This window comes from Leuciscus leuciscus (genome assembly GCF_965113295.1).
Source record: "Leuciscus leuciscus genome assembly, contig: SUPER_11_unloc_5, whole genome shotgun sequence".
Classification (NCBI taxonomy): Eukaryota; Metazoa; Chordata; class Actinopteri; order Cypriniformes; family Leuciscidae; genus Leuciscus; species Leuciscus leuciscus.
In genome coordinates, this window is record NW_028118542.1 from 487,544 (window position 1) to 503,763 (window position 16,220).

The 16,220-nt window shown below is 38.3% G+C and overlaps 1 protein-coding gene across 1 annotated transcript; it reads right to left on the reverse strand.

The window, feature by feature from the left end:
* Positions 1-280: 280 nt before the first annotated feature.
* LOC309510215 (NLR family CARD domain-containing protein 3-like) lies at positions 281-3,450 on the reverse strand. The gene is made up of 3 exons (XM_082191248.1): positions 3,072-3,450; positions 1,189-2,986; positions 281-442 (listed from the first exon to the last, which is right to left on the reverse strand). Exons 1-2 carry the CDS (start codon positions 3,116-3,118, stop codon positions 1,195-1,197), a joined length of 1,839 nt encoding a protein of 612 aa, XP_082047374.1. The 5' UTR covers positions 3,119-3,450; the 3' UTR covers positions 281-442; positions 1,189-1,194.
* Positions 3,451-16,220: the final 12,770 nt, after the last annotated feature.

The following is a 16,220-nucleotide window of genomic DNA, read 5'->3' on the forward strand; positions in this document are numbered from 1 at the left end:
CTAAAATTTACATCAGAGCATTTAGTCCAGGGTTCCTCAAATCCGGTTTTGAAGTGCCGCTGTCCTGCAGAGTTTATCTCCAACCCTAATTAAAGACGCCTGAACAAGCTAATCCATGTCTTCAGAGTTACAGGAAGGAGAGTTTTATCAGGGTTTGAGCTAAACTCAGTAAGGCAGCGGCCCTCCAGTGCCAGATTTGTGGAACCCTGATTTAGTCTTACAGAAGACAATAACATGTCTGACTATGATATACCGTAGATGATCTTACCCGAGTTTCTCCAGTTTACAGTCAGGATCCTTCAGTACAACAGAGAGAAGCTTCACACCCGGATTTCGCAGTTTTCAATTATTCAGATCCAGTTCTCTCAGTTGTGAGGGGTTTGATATCAGAGCTGAAGTCAGAGCAGCACAATCTTTCTCTGTGACTCCACAATCACTCAAACTGTAGAGAGATGAAAATCATACTTGGTAAACACTATGAACTGAAAACAAAAAGCAATAGAAAATTGAGAAAAAGTAGACAATTTGTAGATGGAGTAAAGAAAACACTGCACTTGGTCACCAATGGATGGCATTGTCTCAAAATTACTCAGGAACCTTGAGGTAATGGTGTCACAGATTACAATTGGAGAGAGTTAAGTGTGAATAAAAGACAAATGGGACATGGACTCAGGATAACAAACTCTCAGTGTGCAAAAGAACAAGATTCTGAACAGACACAACATATACAACATAAAATTAAACCAACTAACTCCTCGCTTTGCTCTAAATGTAAGACCGCATTCTTGGGCTAGAATTCTTGGCCTCCCTTGCAGGTGAATAACCAATAAACATGCTATATGAATATAAAAAATTTTGTCCGTTGTTGCCAGGAAAACTACTTTATAAATAATTTGTAACATTAAACTTGTTTGTTTTAAATGAATCCTCATGTTGAAGACATTGGGTGTCAGGTGCTTTAACACAAGTTTGAGTCAGCTTGTATTGTTTCCCAATCACATCTCCCCGTCATTATTCACATCAATAAAATAGATTTAAAAAAATCAGAAAAACAATAAAATCAAGTATGCTGCCATATTGCTCCTATTACTGATACAATAAATGTTTGTATGTTTCTTAGATTTATGAGCTTTTTCTTTTCTTTTCTTTTGTTTTAACAGTAAAGTGATAGTTTTCACTGATACTTACTGAACTTTAAATCACGGGCAGCAGCTTCTGAAGAACCTTCAGTTTTTCAGCTTTATTGTTTTCTCCAACAAATGTATTAATATCAAACTTCTCCAGACTCTTCTCTGATGTCAACAACACAAAAACTACAGCTGACCACTGAGATGAAGAGAGTCTGGCTTCACTTATTGTTCCAGATTTCAGATACTGTTGTATTTCCTCGACTAGTGACTGGTCGCCCAGTTCATTCAGACAGTGGAACAGATTGATGGATTTCTCTGGAGAGTCAATGGTCCTGATCTTCTCCTTGATGTACTCAACTGTTTTCTCATTGCTGTCAGACTTTATTCTTCTTCTCAGTGTCATTAGTCCCTGAAGGAGAATCTGATGAGACTCCACTGACAACCCCAGAAGGAAGCGCAGGAAAAGGTCCAGATGCCCATTTTTACTCTGTAGAGCCTCATTCACGGCTCTCTCATGGAGCTCAGAAAATGAAACATGTTTAAACTTAACTTGAAACCAGTCCTTTAATACAAACAACAAATCTGGTTCAGAGACTGGGTCAAATACATTCCTGTTGTTGTTTGTGAAGCAGAGGTGCACATATAAAGCTGCTAGATGTTCCTGAACACGCAGATGAACAAAGCAGAAGACTTTAGCCTGATACAGGCCTGACTCCTCTCTGAAGATCTGAGTGCACAATCCTGAGTACACTGATGCTTCTGTCACATCAATGTCACACTCTCTCAGGTCTTTCTCATAGAAGATCACATTGCCTTTCACAAGCTGCTGAAAAGCCACTTTTCCCAGTTTGAGGATCATGTCTTCATCTGTCAGGTTCTTCTCATAGTCTTTCTCCTGTTTGATGTTGGACTGAAGGATCAGGAAGTGTGTGTACATTTGAGTGAGAGTCTTGGGAATCTCTCCACTCTCTGCTTCACTCAACATCTTCTCTAGAACAGTGGCTGAGATCCAGCAGAACACTGGGATGTGGCACATGATGTAGAGGCTCCTTGATGACTTCAGGTGTGAGATGATTGTATTGGCCAGACTCTGATCACTGATTCTCTTCCTGAAGTATTCCTCCTTCTGTGGCTCATTGAAGCCTCGTACCTCTGTCACTCGATGGACACACTCAGAGGGGACGAGATCGGCTGCTGCTGGTCTAGAGGTGATCCAGATCAGAGCAGAGGGAAGCAGATTCCCCACAATGAGGTTCGTCAGCAGTACGTCCACTGAGGCTGATTCACTTACATCACAAAACCTCACATCACTCTGAAAATCCAGAGACAGACGACACTCATCCAGACCATCAAAGATGAACAACACTTTATATTTGTCACTGGATATTTCCATTTCTTTTGTTTCAGGGAAAAACACATGAAGAAGATCTGAAAGACTGAGTGTTTTGTCCTTCATCAAATTGATCTCTCTGAAAGGTAGTGGAAATATGAGCTGGACGTCCTGATTCACTTTGCCTTCAGCCCAGTCTAGGATGAACTTCTGCACAGAGACTGTTTTTCCAATGCCAGCGACTCCCTTTGTCAGCACAGTTGTGATGGGTTTGTTTTGTCCAGGTAAAGGTTTAAAGATGTCATTGCATTTGATGGGTTTTTCCTCTGTTGCTGCTCTCCTGGATTGTGTCTCAATCTGTCTCACCTCATGTTCATTACAGATCTCTCCACTGTCACCCTCTGTGATGTAGAGCTCTGTGTAGATCTCATTCAGGAGTGTTGGGTTTCCCTGCTTTGCTGTTCCCTCATTCAGACGCTTAAACTTCTCCATCAGTTTTGATCTAAATGTGTTCAGGACTTCATGGCTGTAAAATTAAAATAACATGGTATTACATAAGTTAAATATATAGAGTAAAATGTTGTATTTGTTTACCTGTTTGTTTACTTTACCTGACACTAGCATCCCTGCTTTCATTAAAGTCCTGTAGTTGATTCATAGGCTGGTCATTCTTCTTACAGGCGGGTTTTGTTACTGTTGATCTTTGTGGTGGGATTGACCTTAAACATCATGAAGAGAATCAAGAATCAGACATATTGGTGGATTTGTTTTATATTACCTTAATAATTCACTGTCAACCTCCTAAAACAGATAATAAGTAAATGCACTTATTAATAAATCAACTGCTCAAGGCCACAACTGTAATAATACTAAAAACAAAAACTATAAAAAAAAAAACGTTTGTCAAGACAAACTTTGTGTTAGCTTGAGAAAGCTTTTTATATATTGTAAATATTATATTAAAATAATATATTATTGATTGATTGCTTATAATTTAACATCATGTCAGTTGTCAGAGCTATTTTAATGGTGAGAATAAAAGTAGCAAAATATAAAAAGAGAAATAAACTAAAAACTAAATTTACAAATGTTTTTAAACTAATTCAGCCTCACTTAATAAAAAAAAAATCTATTAATACGAATCAACAGAATAAAAACAGAGTCCTAGAAGAGTTAAAACCATCGCATTCCTTTAAAATCTGCTTTAAAGATAGTGGACTCTGTCATAAGAGGCATAAAGGAGGATCTTCAACTGATAACAAAACCTTGTGCCTATTTGGCAATATGTGCAGATGATTTGGTCCCAGTGATTATCAGAGTAGAAACAATGTTTTCTATCAACAACAGGATTAATTTCATAAAGTTTAAAGGTCATATGATGCGATTTCTTGTTTTCCTTTTTCTTTAGTGTGTTATGTAGCTGTTAGTGCAAGTATAAGATCTGCAGAGTTACAAAGCTCAAAGTGTAAAACCTTAAGAGATATTCTTTATAAAAGTTATAAAGGCTCAGCCACGCCTTCCTAAAACTCTTCTTTCAAACTCGCCCCAACAAATCTAGGTCAGAGAGTGGGGACAGAGTTTCATAAATAAATGTATACACAAAGAAAGAAGGCGTAACTTTTGTTCTCGCTGTATTATTGTTGCCGCCAGCGCCGCCATGTCGTGGAGACACTGTGTTTTTCGCTGCGAAAGCCAAACTAAATGAGTTTGGCCTTCCAAAAGAGGACACAATTAGAAAACAATGCTTAAACTTTATTTACAACTGTTCCAGAACAGTACAACTAAAATATTCGACTGTGTGATGCGCAATTTTCAGAGGACTGTTTCCAGACCCTGCGAGAGTACAAGGCAGGCCGTGCACAAAGCTGATTCTAAAAAGTGGGGCAATTCCATATTTGCTTGTACATTCTGGCGCTTCTGACTCACACACAGCCTGTAAGTATGTTTTTTTTATATTTTAAGAATTTGCTACTGACTATTCAAAAATCTCTTTCATTCAAATATTTAAATGTCTTTAAGAAATGTTATAGCCTACCTGAGATCAGTCTGTGTATCGTCATTCTTAAAATCTATTGGATGACCCATAGACCCGTCACTCCTCAAAGACACACAGCTGGGCGCTGGTTCTGATCTCTCCTGCTGAACTGAACTATAACAGAACAGATTTAATTCGTTTTTGATGATAATCATCATATGCAAGATCTTCATACTGTTTGGATGAAAAGCACTTGAGGAGGGTTTAGACATTGTTTTCAAGAAATTCATTTAAAACAGACATCTCTTTTATTATGGGCCTATAAAAGGTTATTTCATTTGGAAATATGTTCAGATGATATGGTCCCATGAATTGTCTGAGTAGAAACAATGTTGTAACTTTTGTTCTCGCTGTATTATTGTTGCCGCCAGCGCCGCCATGCAAAGATGATCGCTCATCTTGGACATCTGCATTTTCCGGATCAGAATCGGGCTCGAATTGATAAGGTAGTTCTGACATGATCACATGCCTTTATTGCTTCTGGAGCTGATGTTCCAAATATGGTAAGGGGCGAGACATTTCCGTCACACGCTTGAAGGGGTGGTTGATTATGATTTCACTTTTTTAACTTTAGTTAGTGTGTAATGTTGAAGACGAAGTCCTTAAAAAATGCTAATCAATGAATAGAAGATAACACATAAGCTACCTAAATTCATCAACTAACCATTCAGAAATGTACTGTTGCATTCTACATGTTGTCACTTCTTGAGTCTCTCCATTATTGTCTGACTCTGGTTTGAACATAAACATTGACATTTTCAGTGCATGTCTGTGTGAGGTAAAAGGATATAAAATATCTGTGGGGTATTTTGAGCTAAAACTTCACATACACACACTGGGGACATCAAAGACTTATTTTACATCTTGTGAAAAGAGCATTATACCACCCCTTTAAGGTTATCGGGCCAATCACAATGTACTGGCTAGCTGGCCAATCAGAGCACGCCACGCTTTTCAGAACGATGAGCTTTGTAAAAATCAACGCATTTCAGAAAGGCGGGGCATAGAGAAGCAACAATAATGTACAGTATGTGTAGAATAATGAGTTTGTTTGTTTTTTAACCTAAAACCGCATAAACACATTGCATTACACCAAATAATGTTATTTTTAGAACCGTCATATGACCCCTTTAATTGTATTACATTGATACCATCTGTTGGTCATTTTTGGAGGAGTCATTTTGGAGGAGGTTATAATGGGTTTGAGGTCAGAATATAGAATAGGGTATTTTTTTGAGCTCTGAATATACATGTAAGGCCACAGCAGCACTGCTGCACATTACCTGCAATTCCACAACGCCCAGGTACCAACAAAAAGGACTACAGTCCATTTAAAATGACCACAAAAGTTGGGTGTTTCAAATAATATAAGCATCTCTTTCAATAAAATGCTATTTATCTGATTCCAAGCCATGAAATTGGAACACTCATAGATATGTCTCTCTTGCATCAGGTGAAGACAATGTCTATTATGAATATCATAAATACAAAATACAAAACACCATAATATTAAAATGTTAATCATGTCTTTAAGAAATGTTGTAGCCTACCTGAGATCAGCCTGTGTATTGTCATTCTTAAAATCTATTAGATGACCCATAGACCCGTCACTCCTCGAAGACACACAGCTGGGCGCTGGTTCTGATCTCTCCTGCTGAACTGAACTATAACAGAACAGATTTAATTAGTTTTTGATGATAATCATCATATGCAAGATCTTCATACTGTTTGGATGAAAAGCACTTGAGGAGGGTTTAGACATTGTTTTCAAGAAATTCATTTAAAACATACATCTCTTTTATTATGGGTCTATAAAGGGTTATTTAATATATTTATTTAATGTATTAATTTAAAGTACCTGCTAACTGGAGAAAAATCTTCAACTCTGGATGTTTGTGTGTCATCCATGATGAAGCTGAACAGTTGAAACAGTCTGATCTCCACTGACACTGGATGTAAATGACGAACAAACACTAAACTAAAGTAATTAAACTTAATTAAACATCTTTATCAATGATCTGATCATGAGAGTTGGAGGTAAATAGATAATGACATCGATGCGTTCACTCAAAAAAGTAATTTGAAAAATCATCACATAGCCTAACTTACAGCACGATACACAAAAGAAACCCTGTTCCTTTACTACAGGATGAAAAATGTCAAACACGTCCTTTCAGAAAAAAAGTATTAATGTGGACGTCACCTGTAAAGGGCCTCAAGACATAAAAAGTCCCCTTGATCCATATTTAGTCTAGATATCCAACCGATTCACAAACTCCTCCATCTTTTCCATCAAGTAGCTAGTACACACATTCCTGTCTACGGTTTTATAAAAGTTTCTGTGAAATACTTACTACTATTTTGTATCGGAACTTAGGAATCGACTGTCTGATTACATGGCGAAACATCAGCTTCCCTTTCAAGGGAACTCGAGCTGCGTCGAGACGCGGTGGGAATGCCCTGCGTGATTGCGTCGTGAAGCACGTGTATAACCAGTCCAATGGAAAGATGAGACGTAATAGGCAGGTGAGATGGTGCTCGATGCAGAGCCAAATGGGAGGAGCTAGAGTTCTAGCTCACCCTTGCTGGATCTAGTGCGAGTTCAACCGTGATGGAGGAAGGACAAGTTTGTTTTGATGCGCAAGATGCTGGCATACATCATATTGTATTTTTCTCTAATATTTGTCGTGATTGATTAAATATTTATCGTTTCTGTGACAAACGCATAAAAACACCTAATAAGAACATTGCTCACACTGTGTGTGTGTGTGTGTCTGTTTCTAAAAACGGTTGAAACGTATCTAAGTAGCCTATTATTTTATCTTTATAACGGTTTCGTTGTTTTCCTCACTTTTAAAGCTGCTTTGGACAAAAGCGTCTGCTATGATTATGTAAATTACTAGACTTAAAAGGCAATGTGAAAGCTTAGATAGTGCACCCCTATTTATTTTTTGTCCACCGCATTTACGTGTGTGTTATTTGTGAATTAATCTAAATCATCTGATTAATTTATGAAATAAAAAATAATAAGACTAGGTACCTAATCTGCCCTTTTTGTAGAAGTAAAAGCATACTCCAACAGGCCAGTTGTAATTATTATTATTTTTAATTATATGTAGTTATTTTTAAATTAATTAAACTAAAGAAATAAGAAATAAAAATTTCTCAAATAAAAATGTATATTTACTGTACCAAACACCACTTTCAATACACAATAGTCACCATACTTTATTAAACAACACTTTATTGGAGGACAAAGCATAAAGTTGATAAAGTAGCATAAAGAAAAATGAGATTCAAGATAAATAAAAATGTGTCTTCAAAAATACGTTAACATCATATGAATCCATTCACAGCTGCTGAAGCCACAACACGAGTGCCAGAGAATCATATTCAGTCACCTACAGAAAACAGATTTGATATTGTGTTGGAAAATAATGATTCATTATCACAGCTAAACTGGTTTCTTGCTCTTCCCTGTACGTCTCTATCATGTTCGTGTTCTTCTACCTCGTCTAAACAGTTTGTTCAGTTGAAGAACAGAAGATGTGATCACTGATGTGGTGGAGCTTTTTCTCAACCAGAGGAAGAAGTCTCAACATCCCATTGTCAGGCGTTCTCCAGTGCTGGTCTGAAAGTAAAACAAAAAACACAAACCATTCAAAAGAAGTTGTTTAATGGACAGTCGGGTCAGCTTGTGTTCTGCGTTATTTAAAGCAGTGATGGTTTACTCTGGCCCTCAGCGTCCACTGTCCTGCAGATTTAGCTCCAACCTCAAACCCTCCTGCCTATTGTCTATAAGTAAACCTGAAGACTTTGGTTCAAATTTTCAGATGTGCTCGATTAGGGTTGGAGGTTAACTCTTAATTAACCTCAAAAAGTAGAATGCAAAGGGCCAGAGTTGCCTGTTCCTTACATTTACAAAGCAGCAGTCAGTACATTATATAATATACACATTGAAGTGTTATATATACACATTTAGCTCCTAAACTCTGGAATGGCCTTCCTGATATTGTTCGAGGCTCAGATTCGCTGTCCCAGTTTAAAACTAGATTAAAGACACATCTCTTTAGCCAAGCATTCACATAATACTTACCTTTTATACTACAGTTGAATCAGATTGAATGCATTAATATTAGGAACAGCAGCTACGCTAATTATTTCCCATCTGCTTTTCTGTTGTTATCTCGGGACGCTAGTCCCGAGGTAAATAGAGTACGTCAGCTCCAGTTTGTATCCAGCCTCTCATGGAAACTTCAGATGCCCCAACACCCATGCAGAGACGACTCGAAGCCCGTGAGGAGACGACTCCACGCCCGTGAGGAGACGACTCGACGCAGGCGATATGTTATGCCCTAAATTAATGCATGATTAACTAACTGTATTTTTCTATGTACCTTTTTTTGAAATGCACTTTCTGTAAAGCTGCTTTGAGACAATATGTATTGTGAAAAGCGCTATACAAATAAATTTGAATTGAATTGAATTGAATTGAATATAGTATTGCAGCACATAATATAAGCGAAGTACTGAACAAAAACAGTTATATCAACAGCAACCTATTTTAAAAGATTTTTAAGAAAGGCATGGTCTCTTTTGAGCCTTTGCCAGTGATGCTTGATTTCTTTCCAGACAACATACTCTTCTGTGAATTGTTTCAAGAGCTTCACTTGGTCAAAAACCAAGTGATAACCTGTACAATGTAAAATTGTCAACATCACAGTAAATTGACCGGTGTTGATTTTCCAGTGTTACAATAAAGTGTTAAAATAAAGTGTTGAATCAACACTAAACAGATTGGGTTTAACACCAGAAGTGTCCATTTTAAATAAGAGTTGGTGTCATTTTGCGTTGTTGCAAACATAACTCTCTTTTAGAGTTAACCAAGCCACACCTCCGTTTACGTGCAACCGTCGTTTTGACTGAACCAGAGTCCAGACCACATGCGAACGCCATTTTACTTGTGGAAGAGTCAAGCGTGGGGTAAGTCTAATACTTTAACTTGATAGTAATACAGATAAATCAGACTGTAAATTGATTTCAATGTATACAGTTTATTAGTTTAATCTATTATTCGATCACAAATCACTGTAATAATGAATAATTAACATTAGACAGCCAACAAGCTCTGACGTCTGATTTTTGTATTTAGATTTTTGCCAATGTCATGCCACTTTATAAATGATGTAAAGGTAGTAAAGCCTCGATTAAGCTTAGTTTTGTCCATCATCACGTCTCGCGCACTGTAATTGTTTTTATGCACGTTCACAGGCATTTTCTTTCTGAGCACACTCGACAAAGCCTAAAGTTTTGCGCGCGCGAAGCACAGGCCATTTTACAAGGTTAACTGTTGAATTTCTAGAGTGTTCTACCAGTAACGTTAAATTGGCCTATCAGGAAGATCACTGGACTAAAACTAATTGTTATGATTTTTATTTGAATATTCTTTCGTTGACCGTGGTTCTGTGATAGTCGTGGTTCTGAACTGTGGTAACGTTAAGTTTATCATGTTGTGAAATGATTGATCTGCGTGGTATTATTTTCTGCCAAATATGGGTGTCAAACGCAATTAATTTAAAATTTTGTAGTGAATTAAAGCTCTCAGTTGCCTTTTAAGGAACGAAATCCAGTAATATTTGTTAGTGTTCGCTCTAACACTGTGTGGAACACTCGTCGTGAAATATAGGTAACGTTAGAAATAAGGCACAGCTCTTCACTCATCTCCCTAGGGCTGAAAAATGTAGTCGACATTATCGATAAACGTCAAAACAGATATTGTCGACAGATATTTTCAACTAATAACGCCTGCAATAACGCGGTTTAACCATTGGGACGCTGTAGTGCAAGGCTGTATTGCAGCTGATGCAATAGAAGATGGCGGTTGAAGCTTTTAATGGTGCTGCTTTATTTAATATAGATTTGTGAGGCCAAGATGGCGGCGGTGTAGGTGGTAGTGTTTCTTTGCTCTTCAGGGAAATAAAGGTGAAGTGGTGATATAACCTATTAATCGGACTGGTGATAACGTGAAAAAAATACGTGAAAACGTTATGTGATTCTGATTTGACATCTTTATGCATTTATGCACAACAGCTTATTTTGGATGTTGGCGTGCATAAAGAGGCTCTCGATCATATGGAATCTGAGGTCCACGCTCTGAGAAAGGAAAACAAATCACTGAAAGCAAGTGTACAGGAGTGTAGACGTTACAGTTGGCGATGGTTTCTAAAGTTGCACGGCGTTGCGGAAAAAGACAATGAGGATGTCCGAAGTGTGGTCCTCAACATCTTAGGGAAGATTGCTCCTGGAGTCGGAGACGGGATACAGGACAGTGTCGATGTCGTTCATCGTCTGGGTCCGAAGCGGACGGATGGAAAGACCAGATCGATCATAATTCTCTTCTCACAGCGCCGCATTCGTGACATCATTTGGAGTGCTGCTAAAGGTTGCAAGTTTCTAACTGACAATAAACTGCGTCTCTCGGAGCCGCTGTCTCCTGAAGATAGAGCAGCGCGGGATAAGCTGTGGCCTCTTGTGAAGAAGGCAAGGGAGGAGGGCAAGAAGGCAACCTTTCGCAACTCATTTGCTTTGATTGATGGGAAACAAATCTTCTATGCTGATGTCGTGTAAGCCAAGCTGCTGCTCGCACTGGTTACTTTTCTCATGCAAAAATCGAAAAGATGAAACTTGACGACTAACAATATAAACTGTGCAAAAACTTTTTGAGTTGTGCACAAATAGGAACTATTTTTGTTCTTCTTTAATTATTGTTACCTTTACTATTAATCTCCTTATTTGTTTATCACCTCGATAACATGTGCTTTGGTTATTATCCACCTCTCCCTTTACATTCTGGTAGCTAGTCTAAAGAAAGTAACTTTTTTGTTGTTTTTTCTCATTTTGTTTAGGGGTTCTTGTTATGGAGTATTCGTTTAACTCCTTGTCGGTTGTAACTTTAAATGTTAGAGGTTTGCGGGACAATCTGAAAAGAAAAGCAATTTTTTTGTTTTGTAAAAGAAGTGCAGCTGATCTTATCTTTCTTCAAGAAATTCATTATGGGGAAACAGATGTTAAATTTTGGAGAACGCAATGGGGAAGCTCAATTTTCTTTAGCCATGGCAGCAGCCACTCGGCTGGGACTGCTATAATGTTACATAGATTTAAAGGGACTGTATTAGAAACTGTATGTTCTGATGAAGGCAGATGGGTTTGTGCTGCAATTAAACAAGATAACGCCACCTTTATAGCTTGTTGTGTATATGGACACAACTCTCGTGCATCCAATAGAGTAATGTTCTCTCTAGTGGACAAGCTTAAAAAGTTACACAAAAAATATAATAATGTTTATTTTATTTTGGGGGGAGATTAATGAATGTATGGACGATCACCTGGATAGATACCCCCCTAGACTTGATAGCAGGATGAATAATGATCTAATTTTTTCCCTGTGCTCCAATCTCTCTCTTACTGATGCATGGCGGTTCTTTAATCCTTCTACAAAAGATTTTACCTGGTCCAATAGAAGTTTATCTCTTAGATCTAGGATTGACTTTTTTCTAATTTCATCTTCTATCCTTAAATATGTAAAAGATGTTTCTCATGTCACTGCCCCCTTATCAGATCATAAATTAGTTGCAATAAAATTGAGTGACATCAATGATAACCCGAGAATGAGGGGCTATTGGAAACTTAATAATACCTTGTTACAAGACAAACAATTTAATAATAGTATCATCAATCTTACCAAAGAATTATTTACCGGATCAACCAGATATTATTAAAAAAAAACTGGGAGTTCTTTAAATATAAAGCTAGATATATTGCAGTTAAAAGAAGTAAGGAACTTAAAAATATTAAACATAAAACCGATTCAGAGTTGGTTAATAGACTTAATGTTTTACTAGCTAAAGATAAGATTACAGAAGAAGAAGATATGGAAATAAAAAAAATTAAATCTGGAATTCGACAGAGCTTATTTAGAGATGGCCAAAGGTGCATATATTAGATCTCGAGCGAAATGGCTTGAGGAGGGGGAGAAGAATTCTAACAATTTTTTTGCCCTGGAAAAAAGAAACGGTCAGAGGAAAGCTCTTTCAGCGCTTAACATCGATGGAGTTACCTCTAAAGACCCTAAAGAAATATCAGAATTTGTTAGCAAATTTTACAGCAATCTTTATACATCTGAATTTAACTATGACAGCTGTGAGAAATGTATCAATACAATTAAACACCGTATACCAATTATTGATCGTGAGTTTAGTCGAATTTGTGACGCTGATTTGTTAATAGAGGAAATTAATCAAGCTCTGCACTCAATGAAAATAGGTAAATCCCCTGGTATTGACGGGCTTTCAGTAGAATTCTATCTTCACTTTTGGGAGTTTATTAAATTGCCTTTATTTCATATGTATAAGGAATGCATCAGTCAGGGAGAGATGACCTCTACAATGAAACAGGGAGTTATGTGTGCACGCATGCGCGGAGTTGAGTAGACGGTGAGGACACTGAGCTCTGACAATTAGTCTAAATATCATGCAGTGTGGTGCTTAACTTACGGCAAGAGTGACCAAAATATAAGTTAGCCACCAATAAAGACTCTATGCTGTGTTATGTCTCCTAAGAAGTCTAAAGTACAGCCGAAACAAGGTGAAGAAGCGTCTCAGCAAGTGGGAGCAAGTAACATGGCGGGTGAGGAGTGTAACGTGCTGGAGCTTCCAGCCCTCATACGTAATATAATGCGAGAGGAGTTGAACGTGGTGGTGGATAAACTAAATAACCTCGCGAAAGACATATCTTTCTGCACACAAAGGCTTGGTGAAGTTGATGTGACAATGTCGAACTTTGATTCACGTGTGACAAAGCTGGAGACTGTGTGATGGACTTATTAAGGCCAACGAGGAGTTGAAAGGTAAAGCCGAGCGACTTGGAAATGTACAGTCGCAAATACAATGTGCGTGTATTTGGCCTGACGAATGAGATCGAAAAAGGGAATCCGACTACATGTCTGCTTTGTTTGAGGATTTATTTCAAGATAAACTACGGGGGGAGCCACAGGTGGAGATGGCCCGCAGGGTTGGACCGGTTGGGAAAGGTGCAGCTCGAGTGATGATTGTACGTCTTCACAAACTCACAACGAGAGAAGAGATCATAAAAATCGCCAAGAAAGAGGGAGTGCTACAAGTACGAGGGATGAAGTTAAGGATTTTTCCAGATCTCACTACAGAAATGGCAAAAAAACGTGCAGGATTTCATGAAATAAGGAGTAAATTGAAGGACGCAGGGGTGAGACATGGCATAATTCATCCAGCGACGCTGATAATAACATTTAAAGGAGAGACTAAGAAGTTCACAGAACGCAGTGCAGCAGAAGTGTATGTAAAGACCATAATCGATACTGGATTGAATGTTAGGGATTAGATCGGATAAACTATAAGGTCATATGATAACAGATAAAATGGACTATAAGTTAAACACTGAATTTAAGAGTGATTTTTCTGTTAAGCTAATTATGATGTGGGCAAGGTAAATAGAAAATGAATTTCAAATTTTGGTTAAGCTTGATTTTAAAAGTTTTTGTTCTTGAATTTAAGACCACATTGCTAAGATTTAGTTTAGGAAAATGAATAATTTGTCATGAGCAAGCGTTGCTCTACTGATGTATTTTGTTTATTTCATTACAATGCAGAAGATATTTGTGTGTGTGTGTGTGTGTGTGTGTATGTGTGTGATGTGTGAGTGGTTGGATGTTATATTTGCATTAATGAGAGCTCAATGTAATACTACAGGCATGAGTATTGATGGACAAACATGTGTTAGATGGTTGAAAAATATTTTTTGGTACAAAAAGGGATGTTTGAAATAGCTCATTTGAATATCTGTAGTTTAAGGAATAAAATAAATGATATCTCAGAAATATTACAGAATTATAATTTCGACATATTAGCCATTTCAGAAACACATTTAGACTCAACTATTAATAGTACTGTATTGAATATAGATGGCTATAATTTATATAGGCAGGACAGAAATTTGTATGGAGGAGGAGTAGGTTATGTTAAAAATAATATTCCAGTCAAAGTTAGAGGAGATCTTAATATACCAGGAGTTGAAGTAATATGGGTACAGCTACAATTACCTTATGTAAAGCCTATTCTTATCGGATGCTGTTATAGACCACCAAATGCTACTGTAATGTATTTGGATCAAATATGTGAATTGTTGGATAAAGCATGTGAAATGGGAGATGAAATCTATTTCTTAGGAGATTTTAATATAGATTGGAAGTCTATGATACTTGTTCGCGTATCTCGAACAAGATGGCGCCGCGGATGGCTGCCTCGGTGTGGAGCTCTCCAGTTATTGTGTTGTTTTTGTTGGTTTGTTCTGCGTTTAGTCATTCTTTTCCTATCAGTTTCACCAAAGACGAACTACTGGACATTAGGAAACACACACCAGACAACTTTTTTACAGATTTTGATTACTCAGACGTTTTACTGGACATTCTCGTCGGAGGGGCAGCGGTGTTGTTCAAACGCGCGGTCAGACGCAAACGCGGGAAGCGCGCTGGTGAAACTCCGCGAGCGCGGCCTCCGCACTGCACTCCCCAGTATTCATCTTGCAAATCTCCGATCTCTTCCTAACAAAATGGACGAACTTCTCCTCACCCGCACTAACAAGGATTTTTTAAACTCCGCTGCTCTGTGCTTCACTGAAACCTGGCTGAGTGAAGCCATTCCGGACAACGCACTACATCTGCCGGGCTTTCAGCTGTTCCGAGCGGATCGCATCGCGGAACTAACGGGGAAAACGAGAGGTGGTGGATTGTGTTTCTACATTAACGAAAGTTGGTGTTCAGATGTAACAACACTGAAGAAGATGTGCTCTCCTAACTTAGAGGTGCATTTCATAAACTGTAAACCTTTCTACTCGCCACGGGAGTTTTCCTCATTCATTCTCGCGAATGTTTACATTCCTCCAGACGCGTGTGTGAGCGCGGCGATACAACAGCTGGCTGAACATATAGCTGAAATGGAACAAAGGTACCCAGACTCTCTTTTAATCATTCTTGGGGATTTTAACAAAGCAAATCTCTCCCGTGAACTGCCAAAATACAGACAGCATGTTACATGTCCTACCAGAGACAGTAATATATTGGACCACTGTTACACCACGATAAAGAATGCGTATCACTCCGTCCCACGGGCAGCTTTGGGGCTCTCTGATCACTGTTTGGTTCATCTTATACCGACCTACAGGCAGAAACTGAAATCAGCTAAACCTGTAATAAGGACTGTAAAAAGATGGACCAATGAAGCAGAGCAGGATCTACAGGCCTGCTTCGATTGCACTGATTGGACTGTTTTTGAAGCTGCAGCCACCGATCTGGATGAGCTCACAGATACTGTAACATCATATATCAGTTTCTGTGAGGATACATGCATTCCTACCAGGACATTCTTATCATTCACTAATGATAAACCATGGTTTACTGGGAAACTCAAACAGCTTCGTCATGCCAAAGAGGATGCTTACAGAAGTGGGGATAAAATCTTGTATAACCAGGCCAGAAACAGACTGACAAAGGAGATCAGAGTTGCTAAAAGAAGCTACTCTGAAAAGCTGAAAACCCAGTTTTCAGCCAACGACCCGGCATCAGTCTGGAGAGGCCTGAGGAACATCACCAACTACAAATCACCATCCCCCCCCATCTGTGGAGAATCAACAACTG